This window comes from Necator americanus, chromosome V, assembly GCF_031761385.1.
Source record: "Necator americanus strain Aroian chromosome V, whole genome shotgun sequence".
NCBI lineage: Eukaryota > Metazoa > Nematoda > Chromadorea > Rhabditida > Ancylostomatidae > Necator > Necator americanus.
This window is the reverse complement of record NC_087375.1, coordinates 37,209,670-37,230,131: the sequence shown is the minus strand read 5'-3', so window position 1 is coordinate 37,230,131 and position 20,462 is coordinate 37,209,670. Positions and strand designations below refer to the sequence as shown.

General features: G+C 39.8%; 2 protein-coding genes across 2 annotated transcripts; both read right to left on the bottom strand.

The window, feature by feature from the left end:
- Positions 1 to 3,065: 3,065 nt before the first annotated feature.
- Positions 3,066 to 11,270, bottom strand: RB195_016347 (uncharacterized protein; the record flags this gene model as incomplete). The annotated part of the gene is made up of 10 exons (XM_064207462.1): positions 3,066 to 3,160; positions 4,541 to 4,775; positions 4,825 to 4,883; positions 9,655 to 9,711; positions 9,797 to 9,824; positions 9,883 to 9,932; positions 10,706 to 10,832; positions 10,888 to 10,991; positions 11,052 to 11,152; positions 11,218 to 11,270. 10 exons carry the CDS (start codon positions 11,268 to 11,270, stop codon positions 3,066 to 3,068), a joined length of 909 nt encoding a protein of 302 aa, XP_064063343.1.
- Positions 11,271 to 13,854: 2,584 nt separating this feature from the next.
- On the bottom strand, positions 13,855 to 16,851 carry RB195_016346 (uncharacterized protein; the record flags this gene model as incomplete). Its single annotated transcript, XM_013446347.2, has 3 exons — positions 13,855 to 13,965; positions 16,201 to 16,271; positions 16,761 to 16,851. The coding sequence occupies 3 exons, from the start codon at positions 16,849 to 16,851 to the stop codon at positions 13,855 to 13,857; spliced, it is 273 nt and encodes a 90-aa protein (XP_013301801.2).
- Between the last annotated feature and the right edge of the window lie 3,611 nt (positions 16,852 to 20,462).

Sequence of the window (20,462 nt, the reverse complement as noted above, 5' to 3'; positions counted from 1 at the left end):
AACTAATCCATGTAAAATCTCTCAGCTTTCTAGAAATTTTTGAAATTATAGATACAGGGGACAAGGGCTAAAAAGGACCATCTAAATGTCTAAGTAAACATATACCTATTTGCATGTGTAGCTACTGTTTCCTTATAACAAATGCATGTAAAATCGCTCAGCTTCCTGGAAATTTTTGAAATTATAGATAACTAAAAAGGACCATCTAAATGTCTAAGTAAACATATACCTATCTGCATGTGTAAATTGGTTATAAATGCGTTGTGCAGTCGACAGCAACCCTCCTGCAGTAAATTTGAAGCGTAGAAAATAAAGAGAGAGAGAAAGTTAGACAAGGAGCAACCGTTGAAAAACACAAAATTCTCAATCTCGGAACAAAAACAAAGGACTGTTGTAAAAGTTCGGAGAGGAGGATGAGCGCACCAGGCACTCTTTCCCTAATTGAAAAAGAAAAAAAATTGTCCTCCTCTGCATGAAGGTGAGTGCAGAGAACAGAATTTCCAGATAATAAAACCCAGCAAGACATCCAATATTTCCAATAATGCTGAAGAGACATTCAAAACTATTATATTTCATTTGTTTCTTGAAAGCTAAGCACGGAGGATAAATATTCAAATCAAATATTTATACTTAAAGTTGAATTTTCGTATGATTGCAAACGTTTTTGCTTGGCTTTCTTCTGGTGGGCTCCAATAAATGAATAACATCAAATAAAAACAGTAACTATCTGACTTCTCGAATTTGTGTCTTGTTTCAATTTCTATTTAAAAAAAAACAATTTTCATTGAAGTCTGTGAATGAAGTGTGAGCTCTGGAAAAATGTGGACCACCTCAATCACTCACGTGAATACACGATCGATTAAAACGAGGGTACTTCTAACGTTTCACATATTCTCAGCACAACATTCTCTGCAGGTACTCACAGTACAAAATTCCCAAAAAAAGCAAGCGATCCAAATGCAAACCTTCCTACATAAGCAGCTATTAATGACGACCATTTTTAGTACATACATGAACGCGACAATTTTCTAGAGAACATTTCAGCTTCTTCTTAGCAGAGCTGGATAAGATCCATAACATCAAAAGAGAAGAACTTTAAGAAAATAGAATCTCTAATAGTAGAATTGTGACCGTTCACTTTCTCAAGAAGAGGAGAAAAATGGACAAAGAAAAAGGACAAAGGAGAGTGTTAACCTTCATAATTCTCGTGAAATTTCGTGAATGCTGTGTATTGTGTTCCCGACTATCCTACCAAAAATTGGGAAGGTGTTTGTTGCAAAAATGCAGCGAATTTTTCGCTTCTCATTCCTAGCGCAATAATGTACATTCATTTTGTATTCACATGAACAGACGTCATGCATACAAAACGGTTCTCATTACAAATGAAGAAGTGATAAATGGCAATATACCCCTTGAGAACTTACAGCAGCTTGCTACTTCACCGCAGAATTGATTTTGTAGAAGAAAACTAAGATTTTAAAAGAAATCAAAACCAATCTTTCATAGAGGGGCAAAATTATTTATTTGCATTGGGTTTCTTTCAACGTTAATTTCTACCGCAAAAATTGATCCTAGAGAAAAATCATAGGAAAGATGATTTCTGCGAAATTGGTGAACTAATAAATGCTTGTCTTGTTAGATCTGACGTGAGCAGTTGATTTGTTTGGTTACAAAAATGAAAATGGAAAGATTAAATAATAGCTAAAAAAAAATCCGACAATTCAAGAAAAGTACTCGGAGAGAGAAGCGCTAAAGTCCGAAAGCGCGTGAGTGTGGTTCGGTACAACGACGTGTGGTCTCGGTGTTACACTTCAACATCAGCTGGCGTGTACTGCCCGGCAACGTTTCACGCATTCCGCGGACACTCCATTACACCTCTGGGTGTCAGTGGGTGTTTGGAGGACTCAATGTTCCACATTTCTTGCTAAACTACTTCTGCTAATGAAGGGAATGTTAGAGCTTAGCTGGACAGCGTGTCAGGTGGATTTGATCGAGCCGAGCTGAACAACAGAGCAGGTAACTTGAGGCTTCCTCTATACACTTCCGTCATTGGCAGTGATGATGTGTTTTCGCGCTGAAGGATAAAGGATGAAGCGTGTGGCATTAATCAATCCGCTTAGGATGTTCACCGCATTTACTTCAATTTAAAATTATTTGAGGTTTACGAACGCATAAGTAGTCTGTAGAATGACCTTTGGGACAGGGGGGCTAGTCGATGTATAAAGTCAGTATTTTGTTTCCTCATAGCTAGGTCTGGTAACAATTTTCGACGAATCGGACGAATGAAAGCCTTTCGTAAGCGACAATGAACAAAAATAAAATTGAACTCGAATGCTAATGTTTGTCAATGGAGGCGGAACATGTGTTTTGTGATTCGTGATTTTTTTTATACGGAGAAAGGACAGCTATCTCGTCAAAGAGTACAAAAAATCGTTTTGGTTTGAGTTTCGATAAATATTAGAAAATCTGTCAAATGCTATGTCGCGGTAACATAGATAATCCTATGAAAGTACTACCAGTTTTGTCATTCGGAGTACTCTTCCATTCACATTAAGGACATTGATTGTAATAGCTGGCCTAAACTACAGGTCTTGCCCGTACTACGTCAGTAGAATGGATTTTGAAGAGAACTAAATGGAATTAAGGTAAATTCAAGTGGACAATATCATTGAATGGTGACGATTCCAAATCTGGATCAACATATGGTCGCTCTTCCCGTCGAAAAATGTTAATTGGATATAGTTTTGGTACCATGGATACCAGAGATGTAATGGGACCATTTACTTCTCGATGTTGAACTATCCCAATTCGTCTAGTGAAAGTGAAATAAATCACCCTGCTCCAAGCACGGACATAACACATGAACCTGTAATGGAAAGGAGTGCAATAACTCAAGCTTGGGGGATGACGCTGACCACCAACTCATTTGAATGAAAAAGAGATCACTGAACACTGCCATACGGTCAAAATAAAAACTTTATCGAAATATCATCCTAGCTGGTCGTACGATTGCGCAACATAAACAGAACAACAGCCACAGAGGAAGAGAAGAGAGGAACGTTCTATCATTGTTTTCCTTTGTGATCAGCAGCTGAACGTGATGTTCTATGTTGGAGAACTCCGGTAGGTGGAACTGCTGAAGCAAGTGGTTGTGACTGGCCTAAAAGCCTGAGTTTGTACCCCGTCTTCTAATAACAATAAATGCTATCTCTTTAATTTCCTGAAACGGTATAGAGGAATATTCTTGGACGAATTGCGATACGATGACTAACGTGAGAAAAACGATTTCGAAGAACAGTTCACTGTTGCAATGAGACCCTGCGCTTCCTACCACGTGGTGAAACTCGGGGCAATAAAATTGTACGAGGAAGCAGGGACGAATTCGCTGTGGGTGCGAGACATCGCGTCTCTCATATATAATAATCCATGTTTTAGTACCGGTTTTGTAATCCGTATCTACCTTCCGTTTTTTTCCCATATAGTAATGTATGAATAAGATTACAGTGTTTCTGAAGTCCTTTCCTATTAGTTTAACCATTTGTTTTGTACCAACGGTGCCTATCAGATCTTAGTTTGCAGCTATTTAGCTCCTGTCTTTTTTCCTTTCTTTTTTTAAAGCTGTGTACGGATTTCGTCTTTCGTAGTCAGAATACCAAGACTATATTTTCGGTAGTTCAGTATTTTCTCATGATTTCGGGACATCCTCCTTAAAGACCTTAGTTTGCAAGAGTTGGGATTCTGCCACGCCTTCTTTGAAGTTGTGGATAAACAGTCTCCTCTTAAAAACAGATTTTGAGAGTTTTCTACGGTTACGATTACAACAAGCGCTAATCATGCATCATGCGCAATTAAACAAAAGTTGATTTCCTACAAAACTAAAATCTTAAAGAGTCCTAGAAACAAAACAAACAATAAAACCAATATAAAAGGACTTTGTTAAGACTACGTAGTCCCATTCTTGATTTATTATACAAAAAAAAACAGTGAAAAATGAGGAAAAGCAAAAAGAAAAGGGGAAAGATTAGTTTCCCACATATAGTAAAGGGCGCTCACTGCGTTCAGCATCGCCCAATTCTAGTATTTTTTACACCGACTGGTTTGATGGATCGCACGAAAAGAGACATGAAAGCTGAATATTGGTCAGAGTACTGAGTTCACATTTTACGTGCAAGAACATAAGGATGGCGTTCTTCACACTAATCTCATCTCCAGTCTAATCACTAAATCAAAAAAATCTTTGCGATTTCATCTCTAGTTGGAACAACTCGATATACCTCATTTCGCAGTACTCTCTGCACTCTCGCGAGAAAACGCAACAGTTGCGACGACCTTGTCAACTATCCTGACTGTTAGTATGAAAAAATGAATGAACACTTCTTTCATAACTATTTGTAAATGGTAACCACTGCAATGATGGTGACCTCTGCTGAGAACAGCCATCAGACAAAGGAACTGATCACCACGATTGTAGATTATTCAGTTCGGCAATACAAATAAACAGTGCAAGTGAATGTGTGGTAATGAGCAGTTGAAGACTTACTTTCTCCTTGCTTAGGCTCAATTTGTGGCCTTTTGATTGCAGCGGTGTGTTGACCACCAGTTGAGTTCGCTTCAGAGGAAGTATGCGTTGGCGTTGTTCCAGGCGCAGTCATCAGAGCAGAGTGGATGACGTCCGGGGTAACTTTTACGGCAGCTCCTGTTGTGTCTTGTTTCTTAGGTGGTCTCGGACCGTGAGTTGCTGTGGTGGTCAAGTCACCATGATTGTAATCTCTTTTCTGTAAAGGATGCACTAATGAAAAAGAGGGGAAACAAGGCAAAACTAACTTTCAGCGGCGGTAAAAATAAATGTCGTGTGAAATTGCTTGGAGATGCTACAGGTGAGCCTAGAAAAAGTTATCAATATTTCGTTTAAACAAAACAACAATCAGTGCAACTGATCAAACTCTGATCTCGGCAAATGTATGCGATATTCATCCATAAACGACAACGTTGAAAGAAGAAGTTATCTGATGCAGATATTTGGATGTGATATCTATTAGTTGTCTCCACCAAAGCTCGCGCTACAGCAATACGGACATTTTAACAGATTGGCAATGATACCAGTAGCTGTAACTTCCAAATAGCTCACTGAGATACTCTACTAGGATCTTTCTAATAACGGGAGTAGTTTGTCACCTGTGTATGTATTTATGTAAATCGAATTTCCAGAAAGCGGGGAGTCGCGTTCAAATTCATTAGTGCGCCAGCGCCAGAATACGGCGAGATGGGATGAGACGTGTCCCACGACGTCGAATCGGCGGACCAGAGAACGGTTCCATTGTAAGTAATTGGTGTGACCGGAAACAGGAAACTGGAATCAACAGGGTTATTGAGACTCCAGCGAAGCGCAGAATTCGGAGCGAATTTATCAGAAAGGAGAGGCGTTGTGAACCGTTGCCCGTGATAAATGTATGAATAGTGTGTTAATTAAGAAAGTCGAGAAAAACTAGTAATTTGAATAATGCTGTACAACAATTTGCAACACCAAGTCTCAATGCAGAAAAGACTTGGTGAAATAGAATGAACGGCAGCACAACTATTTGCAACACCAAGTCTCAAGGCAGAAAAGGCTTGATGAAATAGAAGCAAAGCAGTACGACTATTTGCAACATCTCGTCTTAGAACGGAAGATCAACTGACAACTTATCGACAACCATTGGCAACATCAAGTCCCAATGCAGAAAAGACTTGCTGAAATAGAACCAACGGCAGCACAACTACTTGCAACATCTCGTCTTAGAACGGAAGTTCAACTGACAACTTATCGACAACCATTAACAACACCAAGTCTCAAGGCAGAAAAGGCTTGATGAAATAGAAGCAAAAGCAGTACGACTATTTGCAACACCAAGTCTCAAGGCAGAAAAGGCTTGATGAAATAGAAGCAAAAGCAGTACGACTATTTGCAGCATCTCGTCTTAGAACGGAAGATCAACTGACAACTTATCGACAACCATTGGCAACATCAAGTCCCAGTGCAGAAAAGGCTTGATGAAATAGAAGCAAAAGCAGCACAACTATTTGCAACATCTCGTCTTAGAACGGAAGATCAACTGACAACTTATCGACAACCATTGGCAACATCAAGTCCCAGTGCAGAAAAGACTTGGTGAAATAGAAGCAAAAGCAGCACAACTATTTGCAACATCTCGTCTTAGAACGGAAGATCAACTGACAACTTATCGACAACCATTGGCAACATCAAGTCCCAATGCAGAAAAGACTTGGTGAAATAGAATGAACGGCAGCACAACTATTTGCAACACCAAGTCTCAGTGCACAAAAGAGCTGGAGAAATAGAATCAACAACTGCACAACTATTTGCAACACCAAGTCTCAATGCAGAAAAGACTTGGTGAAATAGAATGAACGGCACCACAACTATTTGCAACACCAAGTCTCAGTGCACAAAAGAGCTGGAGAAATAGAACCAAAAGCAGCACAACTATTTGCAACACCAAGTCTCAATGCTGAAAAGAATTGGTGAAATAGAAGCAAAAGCAGTACGACTATTTGCAACACCAAGTCTCAATGCAGAAAAGAGCTGGAGAAATAGAATCAACAACTGTACAACTATTTGCAACATCAAGTCTCAATGCAGAAAAGAGTTGGTGAAATAGAATCAACGGCAGCACAACTATTTGCAACATCTCGTCTTAGAACGGAAGATCAACTGACAACTTATCGACAACCATTGGCAACATCAAGTCTCAGTGCAGAAAAGGCTTGATGAAATAGAAGCAAAAGCAGTACGACTATTTGCAACATCTCGTCTTAGAACGGAAGATCAACTGACAACTTATCGACAACCATTGGCAACATCAAGTCCCAATGCAGAAAAGACTTGGTGAAATAGAATCAACAACAGCACAACTATTTGCAACACCAAGTCTCAATGCAGAAAAGAGTTGGTGAAATAGAATCAACGGCAGCACAACTATTTGCAACACCAAGTCTCAATGCAGAAAAGAGTTGGTGAAATAGAAGCAAAAGCAGTACGACTATTTGCAACATCTCATCTTAGAACGGAAGATCAACCGACAACTTATCGACAACCATTCGCAACAAAAAAAGAGGAAAATAGAATAAAAAAAATCAAACATTCAACACCAAGTCTCAATGCAGAAAAGAATTGGTGAAATAGAAGCAAAAGCAGCACAACTATTTGCAACATCTCGTCTTAGAACGGAAGATCAACTGACAACTTATCGACAACCATTGGCAACATCAAGTCCCAATGCAGAAAAGACTTGGTGAAATAGAATGAACGGCAGCACAACTATTTGCAACACCAAGTCTCAGTGCAGAAAAGACTTGGTGAAATAGAACCAAAAGCAGCACAACTATTTGCAACACCAAGTCTCAATGCTGAAAAGAATTGGTGAAATAGAAGCAAAAGCAGTACGACTATTTGCAACATCTCATCTTAGAACGGAAGATCAACTGACAATATATGGACAACCATTAACAACACCAAGTCTCAATGCAGAAAAGGCTTGATGAAATAGAAGCAAAAGCAGTACGACTATTCGCAACATCTCATCTTAGAACGGAAGTTCAACTGACAACTTATCGACAACCATTAACAACACCAAGTCTCAATGCAGAAAAGAATTGGTGAAATAGAAGCAAAAGCAGTACGACTATTTGCAACATCTCATCTTAGAACGGAAGATCAACTGACAACTTATCGACAACCATTGGCAACATCAAGTCTCAGTGCAGAAAAGGCTTGATGAAATAGAAGCAAAAGCAGCACAACTATTTGCAACATCTCGTCTTAGAACGGAAGATCAACTGACAACTTATCGACAACCATTGGCAACATCAAGTCCCAGTGCAGAAAAGACTTGGTGAAATAGAATGAACGGCAGCACAACTATTTGCAACACCAAGTCTCAGTGCACAAAAGAGCTGGAGAAATAGAATCAACAACTGCACAACTATTTGCAACACCAAGTCTCAATGCAGAAAAGACTTGGTGAAATAGAATGAACGGCACCACAACTATTTGCAACACCAAGTCTCAAGGCAGAAAAGAGCTGGAGAAATAGAATCAACAACTGAACGACTATTTGCAACATCTCGTCTTAGAACGGAAGATCAACTGACAACTTATCGACAACCATTGGCAACATCAAGTCTCAATGCAGAAAAGACTTGCTGAAATAGAACCAACGGCAGCACAACTATTTGCAACATCTCGTCTTAGAACGGAAGTTCAACTGACAACTTATCGACAACCATTAACAACATCAAGTCTCAATGCAGAAAAGAGTTGGTGAAATAGAATCAACTGCAGCACAACTATTTGCAACATCTCGTCTTAGAACGGAAGATCAACTGACAACTTATCGACAACCATTGACAACATCAAGTCTCAATGCAGAAAAGACTTGGTGATACTCAAGTGCCTGATTTTGTTTAGCAAAGACAGGGGCACCACGTGCGGGTAACTACCAGACTTGTATATTTAGCTCCATACCCTACATCGTTTGAGGTAGAAACTAGAGTGAGACGGGGAGCCGTGGCGAGAACTTTTTACCTCAACTCTGCCGAATAGTGACATAATGCGAAGAACAGTTGAGCAGCGTTCCGCCAAGGTTATTTTAGAACAGTCTGCACGTCCGTGGGTGGATCTCGGGTACGCTGGCGATGTAATAATATTCGCTTTAAGTGGTGAAAAGTTACGACATGTCATTAGCCTTTTATCGAAATTATCTTCTGCCCACAAATGCAAAGAAACGCGGGTCTCCTAGGGACTCTCAAATGGAATCATTCTGGACGGGCAACCTATTGAACTTGTGGGAGAGTTCTGTTATTTGGGCCGTATGGTGAAAAATGATGGTGGCTACGAAGGAGAAATTTCGCTAAAGCCACTTCGGCATTCAACTCATTGACGAAATGCTTGTGGTGGATCCCCATCCCCAATGAAGTCAAGTTGCGAGTCTACCTCTCCGCAATTCGTCCCATCATGATGTACGTATCGAAGACTTTGGCAACGCCGTCGGTGTTGATGGCTGACTTTACTGCATGAAGATAAAGCTGTTCAGACGTCTGTTAGACCACTTTTAAAGATGGTGCGCTCTAAGGATGAACTTTGTTCGGAATTGGATATGGGATATTGGCGGATGACACGTGGAAAACATTAGCATCTTACCAGTCCTTCTGAAGTATTCATAGAAAATCGTTTCCGCTTCTTTCGTCTCATTATGAGATCGTCTGAGGTCTTTTCCAAGTTGTGCTGAGGACATAACTGAAAGTTCTGGAGGCAGGTACTAAACAAAGAACTGAGGGCACTTGGCGCTAACAGGCAGTTCAATCGGGAGGTGAATTTATGTCCGTTTCTCCGTTTATGGAATAGCGACGGGTGGATAAAGTCCATGTGAGTTCCAGCTGAAGATCGAACAGGATGGGTTCGGATATGTTTGAGGACGACACACTCGGCGGAGATGCGGATTGCCGAATTAGGCTTTAACACCTGCCCATCGATTAGGTCAAGTAATTCACTGAACCACTGTTATATATCCAACTTCTTACCCTCAATTTCAAACATTATTGACATTAGCACCAAAAATCATAGAAAACATGTCAACAATTGTTGATCTTACTAGCCTTCACCGTTTGCATCCCTGTCAGCGATCCCTTCCAAAGTTTCTTGTATGCGCTCAGCTGAACAACCATTTAAGAACAGGGTTTTCAGGTAAATCACGCACGAACAAAAATGTACATTCGAGTGACGTGCACAAGAACTCACGTATAACTATTTTTTCGCCGGCGGCCTCCTGTAAGCAGATAATTGTGTGGTGTCAATAATCCAACAAGAGCAATAGAAAAGCTTACCTTAGACTTGTATTGAGGAGGGACGTCTCGTCCTGACGCATTGTAAATTGCTGAAAACGTGTCTGTTAGAGGCAGCACACCACGAATCTGACGTGGTGAAAGAATCAGCGTGAAAATCTCGAGATAGGTTGTAGATTGCAGGATCAAAGGTGGTTCCGCTCATCTCTCCCTGATCATAGTAAGAAAGGGCGTGGGAACCTTTTTGGTTATCACGAGGCACCTTAGAACGCTCCTTTACGCCCATTTCATGGCTCCCATAGCAGCCTATTCATTGGTTTTACACGCTTGAATAAGACATAACCGATCTTCGGTCGATCGCACTTGGATGTGGTGCGCGCAGAAGGGTTTTTAAATATACAAACTACAACCCCATCTGTAGCTTTTCCCGCGGATATCCTCACCACGTCAGATTCCTGGTATGCTCCCTTTATTGGTGACTCGGCAGCGTAGAAGTTGAGTCTAAACCTGCGCAGAGGAACAGGAAACAAAAATAGCAGCTTTTTGGCATTTGAAGGTCGATACAATTACTATAATCCAACTAGAAGTAATGACTGACCACCCCTTAAATCGTTCCACATTTTCCAAAATGGACATGGGCAGCGATCGGTAAAAATTACATTACTGGTTGAAATATTGCAGACTGCAAAGTCTGGGCCAGATCCGCGGTAGGAGGAAATATACTAGCTAGTAGCATGAATTCCAGCAGTTACAACTAACAAAAAATTTCAAAATAGTCGTGGATATATCGGGCGTGAGCAAAATAACAACAGAAGAAAAAACAAATAGCTGCTTAGTAGCAGCTTAGTAGATTAAATATCAATACCTTCGATAATTCTTGCTTGTCTTGTATGAGCGCCCAAAACAGGTGGTGCCCCAACCACTTTTGGCAAGTCTTTTGCTTCTGCGGACAACTCAGCAATTTTCACTGAAGCTGAACCTCCAGACGTTTCCTGTAACGTCAACAGCGCTGATTGTATGAAGAAAATACAAGTTACCATTATATACTTCTTTAGACGGTAATCCTTTCACGCTTTCAATAGAAGTTAGTGCCGACATTAAAATTTCAGGGTAAGGGTCCTCCGTACTTTCGGGTATGATTGCCAGTTTTCCTAGAAAAATTTGAGTACTCTTCTCAAGAGAGAGTACACATTTCTAGTTTTGAAAACTACCAATTCCTCGGTTCATGTTGACAAAATCGATGTAACACGCAATTACAGAACATATACCCAGAACCACAGTTCCAAAGGTGACTACCAGCAGAACAGTTGGGCTAAAGCACAGTTAGGTGTTTCGATCCATCCAAAAAGTTTCCAGCAGAACGTGAAGCACATTTACGTGAAGTGTCCGAAAATGAGTTCATCACTGTCAGAAGTTGTGTTTGCATTCATTGCCTATTCAAAAAAAAAACCACTCATTGCCTATTCAAAAAAAAAACTGTTCATGGAAAAAATACAAAACTGTTAATAAAGGATTTATTGTTTTTTAGCATCATTTTGTGATCTTGACCAAGTTTGTGGTAAACCGGTTCCCAAATTACCTTCTTCTGATAGAGCGTACTCGGATTAAAACAACATGAAGCTCGTTGTTGTTGCGTAAGCCGCACGAACTGCAGCGATGTGTGTTGTTAGTAAGGGTCCCCCTCGAACCTAACTGCTGCATTCCAGTGCACCGGTTTGAGCACAGCCGCATACGCAACTGCTGCGAGCTCCACGTAGTTTTGATCCGACTATATCAACATCCTACAAAGGTCATATGTCAGTGGTTGTTCTGCCATTATGACCGAAGGGACATTATCTTGAAAATTGTACTTAACAAAAAATATAATTGCTTCAAAAAAGAGACTATTTTGCTGCAAATTTGTAGTCTTCATATTTGGTTCAAAGATTTGCTTTTGGGTTGTGACGTGGGATCTGTTTCGGGCAAAACAAACGGGCAGAATTTAAGGAAATTAACGTGAATACGTTAGAAAGTTTCACTCGTGAGAGGGATAACATTACAGCAGGGCAGAAACTGCAAACTTCATTTAAGAATCCACACCGACAGCTTGTTGTGACGGAAAAGTTGAAAATGATTCCTAAGCCCACTTTGTGACTGTTCATCACAGTCCTAGCTGTGTGGAAACACTAACAGCAAAGATTATAGTAAATATAATCAAGCATTTGAGTAAAGGCTCTGTACACGTTTGAGTTAGTCACAATCATAAGAGGAAGATTACTCAGATATTGCAAAAGGCACGGTTGTAACACTACCAGGATTCGACCAGAACACTACCAGGGTTTGTGCTTATTAAGATCGTTAATGGATTTCAAAATAATAGTTCTTTTCATGGGTGGATTTCATTGGTGATTTTATGACTTCCAAAAGGCTAAGAAGCTGTCATTCATAATTATTTTCTGATTTATCCATTACCTTTTCCGAAGTACCTACTTTGAATTTAAATTTGGTTCCATAGAATCATATGCTGATGTTAGAGAGCTCATTTTAAACATTAAAATGACGAAACAAATGAGAATGTTCATTGCACGTCCAATCTTAGCATTATAAACATTATAAAACATTATAAACTTACATTATAAACAAGCATATTGTACTTTCAGTCCTTTTGGTAACTGGTAAAATAAGTTTAAGTTGATAGCGGTAGTCATTACTGCTAGTTCAATCAATATCTACTTGGTCAAAAGTTCAGTCATACAGAAACGATCAGATACTATTATGAAGGAAGCTCGGATGAGTTGTACTCGGTGGAGCACCTAAACACGTTGGAACCCACTGGAACGCCACCTAATGAGCTACATCTGAAGAAAGGTGCAATCATCTGCTTCTGCTTCTTTCAATCTTGACGTTGTCAACGGTCTCTGCAATGGGACACGACTGAGATTAAAGATACTTACGCTACTAGATACTCGGACGCTATGTGCTTGGCTTTCGTTTTGTCTATGGGGGCCAAAAAAACCAGTTAGCTGTAATACTCAGAGTTGACAACTTCTGGGAAAAGCAGCTATCGTTCCGACTGCGAAGAAGGCGATTTCTCTTACACCTTACTTTTGCAGTGGCTATAAATAATGCTCAGAGACAGTCCTCCAATGAAGTGGGAGCGGAAGACGTTTTCAGTCACGGACAACTCTACGTGGCTTTTCCCGAGTAAGGACGCCAACCGGATCACTCTTTTAATCGTTCCTTCACACTCTACATTTTCCATTTTCGTGGTGAATTTTTTGAAAAACAATTCACTTAAGATCAAGGCCGCAAGGCTTTGTTCAGAACGCGTTGTATGATTTGCACTCTTTTTCTTGCCTTCGTGCTCATGACCACTCGCATTTACCCTAATCTGGATGTACTTCATTTTTTTAGTATTTTCCCAAACAAGTCCCAAACCAAAAGGTGTGAAATTATACCAGCAAAATCTTTAGAAAAATACTTCACCCCATCTATTTTTGAAACAATTTGTATCCCTTAATATGAATTTACTTTATATTGACAATACCCTCTTTCTTTCCACTTTTACGACACCATGTTGAGAAATTCTCAAAGGACGCTTGAGTCTGGTAGCGAGCAGTTAACGTCTCCATTTCCGTTTTGGCGTAAGACCCTTATCTTTATCACCGTGGTGCTGATCTCCACATTATTTCGTGTTAGCACAGCTGAATATAATACGATATAAATGATATAATATAAATAATAAAATGTAAATTATTTAAATAATATAAATAATAATATGAATAATAATGTAATACAATAATATAACGAATGTGATAATGATGTAAAATCAATTTATAATATTCTTGTTATTGTTTGTAGTAATTTGTTCTTTTGTTATGTTCTATGGGCAGGCGAAAAGACAGCAAATTTTTATTCAAGGCAGCCACAATAGCTATGGTATATTGCACTTGCAAAGGTGTACAAACCAAAACCAGTGGCTAAAAATGTATGTGTATGCTCGTATCGCATTTCTTTATCACAGCTGTAATCCTCTCATCTACATTGTCCTTTCACGCACTTGTATGGCCTCATACAATCACATCGCATGCAGTTGTCGCCATTCTGTCCGCGACACATGCCAGTAGGAGGTAAATTGAACGAACTCTGAAAATAAAAGCAAAGAATCACAGAGGTTTGTGAACGCGTAAGCCGCCTCAACGATTATGCGGAGTCCGGATGAAGTTGGTTAGTTTTTCCATCCTTCTGAGCAAGTTTTGCATCAATTAATCGACTCCAGAGGGAAGAAAGGCTTTGCTGTCTCAGAGCGCCATCGAACCGTAGACGCTGCGCTTCTCTTACCACTGGATATACCCGCCCACTCAAAGTTTCGAAGGAATCGTTTTAAGGTAGTCTTCCTAAATGCGTCAACACTACATATGGAGAGTATTTAAACTTGATTTTACACCTACATATTATTTGTATCATATTACTTTATTATTTATACCTACATATTTATTCCTCCTATAGACCATGAAAATTTGGAATCCTTTATCGAAACTTGAGTTTCTCTCCACAACAATTAGCGCAGGGTAATGTGCTAACGTAAATGACATGAACGTCATTATGGTACTGATAAAGATAAGGATCATGTAGACTGGTAACTACTATTTGAGCAGCCATTTTTACCCGTGCTTTCAAGCACATGTTTGTTTTGTTGTTAACATGAACATATGTCAACAAGAACAACAAACACATGTTTGTTTTTGTTTCCTTTCTGAAGAGAAGATGTTACCAATCTGAAGAGGTAAACGTGCAGTGGAAATGGACATGTGGTCATGACTACAAACACAAACACACACACACACACAAGCGTGATTATTAGTATCAGAGGTGAGTTGGTGAGTTTGAAGCTAAAGTTTGAATGTTCTCCAAATGTAGAACTGATATGTTTAGTAAAAAAAAAACTATTAAATCTTCCGCCTAAATTTATTAAACAAAAACAAAGGAGAGTTGTTAGAAAAACACAAAGCTAATTTCACGGAAAATACCGTTATCATTAGTTTTTATTGATTAGTGAAGCTGAGCGAAGCGAACACCAAAAAAGTCCGAAGTCCGGCTTCAGCCAGACGTTAGGAGTGGTTTACAAGAAACGAGTTGTTTGTTAACTTCATGCACGAGATGGGTGCATTGCATCAGCAAAATTCGTCCTGCTCTTTTCAAAGGAAAGGCATGAATTTTGTCACCGTAGTAACAACACAATTTTTACCGCCCAACACTCTTGTGAGCATTTTACCACGGAAATAAACTAAGTCTGCAACTAAGTTTACCAAGTTTTTATTCTCCTCCTCTGGTAAATCTTGAAAAATTTTAACAACCTTTTAAGAACTCTCTTGCTGTCGTCTGCAAGTGGCTTTTCATCATAGCACTATTTCTTTGCGACGATTTTTCATACCTGATTTACTATGAGAAATTACACGGGGAAAAATGTTAGGGAAACAAGAGAAGACACTGAACCACGGAACTATAAGCTACCTAGTACATATTTTTACAAATGTACCATTTTTTGCACACCCTTTACAATCTCGTAGTTTCCTAATAACACAGTGATTCATTCATAAATAGGCCAATAGTTAACCCAATAATTTCACAAACCTAAGCGACATGCGCGCACCAGCCTAATAAAAACGGCTATGCATTGGCTTTTGAGTCGGCCGCCACCGTATTCTACTTACAACGCAGCCAGGCACACGCTAAATGGTTCAAAATCATCATTGTGCCAACCAATCGCTTAACGTACGTATAAATTGGTTCCAAACTAGTATGCGAGGAAAGAAACTTTGACGTTACGCATCCACCTTCCCCCGCATTTTATGTATAGGGTACACACATATTAATGAACCTTCAACGATTATGAATGGAATTGAACGCGTAAGCGCAACCCACCCACAACGATAAACGCGTTGAACCTACAGATCTGGCGTATCACTTCATTTAATTGGAATCATAAATTCCTTACAAATAAAAAACTAGAACCAAATCTAAGTGTTAACGTTATTCATTTGAGAGCAGTACCTTAGTGCCATAATATATACTCGGGTCATAACGACGTGAATAACAGTGCAGTTGCACTGCGCTCGAAGCTGATGGAGCAAGGGATCGACGCAAGACCATCACGAATTGCAGCGGTGAACGGTGCTAGCAGGGGTCCCCATTTGATCCTAACCGCTACGCTCCAATTTACCGCTTCGAGCGCAACCGCTTATGCAGCTACAATCTGCTTTTTGTCATTTTGACTCTATGTGCAATTTATGCAATAAGTATGTCACAAATGTGGATAGCTGTTAAAATTTCTCAAAATTGTCACTTTTTAGCTTCGAAGTAATCATGGGAACTACTCACCACCACAACAAGCGCAATTTGAAGTACAACCAAGAATAAAACGAGATAGAATCCTATTGAGTGAGCCATTCCTGAATCATTTTCTATCGATAGGAATGAATGCAGCATTGGACCAATACAAATTTAAGAAAAACAGCTATGATTCGGAAATGGAGAACACAACTTTCTGCGTAGTGATGAAAAGTAGTTTTGGAGAAGCACAGATCTTTGAATAAGGGTATAGGTGTATTCTACAGAATTTCATAAGGTTGTGTAACTGATTATAACATAACTGAGTGTAAGAGTTCGTTTAATTGAGTAGAATTAGCAGTTAACGTCGCAGAACAAAAAGCTACGTCTAAACTGATTTGGGACATTTTGTATCGAACATTCTTTTCCATGCACTTTACACAACACAACACCGTTATTGCTGCAAATGTTAACGTTCAAGATTAAAACACTGCGAAAAGAAACAGCAACTGAAATGTTAACATCGCACATACAATCACAAGCTCCCCGGTAGAAAGCAGGAAAATGCGAATTTAAAAAATTTTCTTCTCATCGTTATGCTTTTGGCTTACGATTGAGACATAGATCTTGTTTACGGTCAATCTTGATCCTCACAATGCCAACCAAAAACAATGTCTTGTCAGGTTCTTCTGCTGTTCCCATCTTCACACAATAAAAATATAAACGATAATTGTATCGTAAAAATGCAGCAATGCCCTGAAATATCCCCAAAAAAAGTGTGACAGTTATGAGGTCGTGATGATAGTGGTAAAAGTAAAATAAATCGATGGCCACGCCGACAGGTCGTTCGGCAAACACGAGTTTGCGGGGCGAATTAGTATGGAGATTGCGTGCGAAACGCTTTTGTGTGCAACAAAAATCTGTGTGTTCAGCGGAAAGAGGAAGAAATTTGTGTCATTGCTTGTTCAGCAGACATTTCCTAGAAATTCATCGCAGTTCTATGTGCTTAAATCAGCATTCGCTTAAATGTCAGGAAAGTGGTCAATGCGCAAAAGCAACTGGAGGTCCAAAAACACAGAAAATGTAGGACCTTTGTCAAATTGAAGCAAAAGCCAAGAGTGTTAACAAACTTTATTATGTGAGATTCGCGAACCCTCAGCATGTGGCGAGATAAAGGTCTCCATCAGCGATGAGGGAGGAGAGTTTGTGGTCATATTACGCGATTTGGACATGACTATCACTCGACTACACCTGGATAACGCAACACTATTGCTCTTCGTCATATGAAGAGTTCCAAAAACAATGTGGCTTTCAAGAGTCATACCTGCTCCACTGCTCAACTATGTTCCCACGCATTTATTCAACAACAACATGTTCCTTGAGCAACTTTGAAGAGCGCTTAGGGAAATAATGTGTCACTGAATCTTTCGATGCCATTTCGCTTTACACCAATGATGCAATGCAAGCAAGCATTTTCGAGCTATTTGCAGAACAGAACAACAACAGAACCGACATTCTAAACCCGTACGGGTTTTCCATAAGGCAGACTGTAACGCTGCTGGATGAATGTTTAGAGTGCTCCATATTTCGCCGATCAGGACACTACTACAGACAGGTCATAGGTCTGGCCATGCACTATATGTCCCACTCAAGTCTAGATGGACACTTGTTTAGCCGTAATAACGTTTGTTAACAATCTTGGCTCTTACTTCAATTTGGCAATCGAAATCTTTATGATTATATGAAAAGATTCAAAGAACGTCGAACTTTTGTGCTTCTGTAGGACCTTTCTTTAGCAGGAGTTTGACGGAGACGATGACACCAGTCAGAGTAAAAACTGTTGACAACGTTTTCTTTCCTTTGCATGTTTTATTTACAGCTCCCCAAAATCCTCAACTATGAATTATAAAAGGATAGAGGATAAAGGACGCGGCGTCGACCAATCCCAATAAGGCTGCGCCAATGAAGCACATAAATATGATTATATGCATCAAAGTTATATGTGAAATTGAAAAACGTCGCTATCCATACCACGCCTCACGATCATGGTCGCTTAAGGCTTCGCAACAGAGGTTTCTGCAGTTGATGGTAGGAGAAACTTTCTTTCTTCCAAGTACAGACAGTAGTTGGGTGAAAACAAAATAAGGCTCGGTGCAGTTGCATGAGCGGTTGCGCTCGAAGCAGTGATGTCAAACTTGCTGTTAGAAGGACTCGTACCGCTCAGAACTACAGTTGGCGACGGTTACCTTTCGATCCTCACCGCTGAGTCCCACTGCAACGCTTCAAGCGTGGCAACTGACGCAACTACACCGAGCTTCATGTCGCTTTGACGCGACTATTACATGTACCAGACTGAACGTCCGCCTGAAGTCTTATCTTATCAGATTTGGAGTGGTGACTTCGTCCTTCTTTACTAACGGAAATTAATTGAAATTAAATGAAGAAATTAAATGTAAGTGAATTTCACGAGAAATTAAATTTGTATTTCTTCTAACAACGCTTTTTTCGTTCCTTTTTCAAAGAAATTTAAGCATTCATGAGTGACTGACTGACTGACTGACTGACTGAGTGACTGACTGGCTGACTCATCTCCATTTCCATGGTGCATGAAGATGAAAACATGACACAGTTCATTTCAGAAAGCAGTATTCACTGAAATTGTAAACAATGAACAACAACAATTGCTACAATGTCAGAAACAACATGGCTTGGAAAGATGACTTTTTTAAGGGAAAAATTTACATGATCGCACCTTCATTTGCATACTTTGCATACTTTGGGGTGTAGCACAACTGGTGAGAGGTCCGCTTATAGTAGGGATGAATGTGGTGATGGACGCGACCCTCTCGAACACGAATGCTACCCTTCCCCTTCTTCTTCTTCTTTTCTTCTTCTTGTGGCAAATGTGAACTAAGGTAGCTGATGACAGAAGCAAAGAAACACCAAGTAGTAGAAGAAGCAAATTTGCTGAAATGTTGTTGAAATATTGGTATCGAATGTGAAGCGGAATGGTGCAGTTTCGAACACTGGAAGCATCAACATTTCGTTTCGACAATGTGACAGTGGAACTACCCAGCACCCCGCAAAACCAAATTTTTGCAAAAGAGATAGAAACTTGAAACCACTTCTGGAAATGATAAACAAAGCTCAATTTCTGTGCTCATCGTTAGGTCTGGGAGATCGCGAATAACTCTGTGATAAGAGAACCAAAAGAAATATTTTAGGCTGTTTTTGAGAGAAGAAGGCTCGCTCTGCAACGCAGACATACCGCTGCTATTTTTCATTCCCAAGTTTTTTTTAAAATTTAAATGGGACAAAATTTGGAACGTTTCGACTTTTTTCGTACTTTTCTGATGTAAATGTTGAAGGAACCAGAGTTGCTGCTTTTCCGAACTTTTGATGGGAAAATGCCATTTTTCCATCTTGGTCTTATCAAAAAATCAGCGATATCTTTGTTTTGTAACGAAAACCTTCTCTGAAAAAAACTACCTAAAATATTTTTTTGGTCCTCTTATGACGAAGTTATTCGCGACGTAACAACGTGCGCAGAATTTTTTTGTCATGTTTAGAAGTGGTTACAAGTTTCTGTCTCTTTTGAAAAACTTTGGTTTAGCGGGATGCTGGCTGATCCCACTGTCACATTGTCGAAACGAATGAACGAACGAACGATGCTTCCATGCTACTTTCCCTGCGTGGAACATAATATAATATTCTGTTATGTATGAAACTATTTAATTGTATTATATTTAATACAATGTTTTGTAGTGTATATAGCTACTTAATACTACGCACAAATTTGTCCGGTTATCATGTTATCCTCCATTCACTACCGTCCACCGCACACTCCCTTACGAACCCCTTCCGGTGTGATCCCCTTCCTTCACGGACTCCGATGGGAAAATCCCATTACACGCTTGTTCCCGGTAAATAAATATTAATATGTATATATAAATATCACAAATTAGCAGCGGTCAAAATATGAAACAGTGTAAGTGGAGCAAAGAACTGACGATGTTCTGTTCTCTGTGAGACCACATAGAATTCGGACTGTAGATTACGGGTATGAACATAGCCACGCTCTATTCCCCTTCCCCAAGTTAAACGCAGCGTTTCACGAAATTGACGTAGTGCGGGGACCGGTTGGAAAACGAAGAGTTAGGGTTGTAGATAACTAGGGAGTAGCCACGCTCAATTACCTCTAATCGTCCCAAAAAACGGCGCGAGAACCGCTCTACTTCCTATGAGCCACAATGGAACGCTCCACTCTTGTGCACGTTCCCGGCCCGTCTAGCAGTCTGGTGTTTGGTTTTACT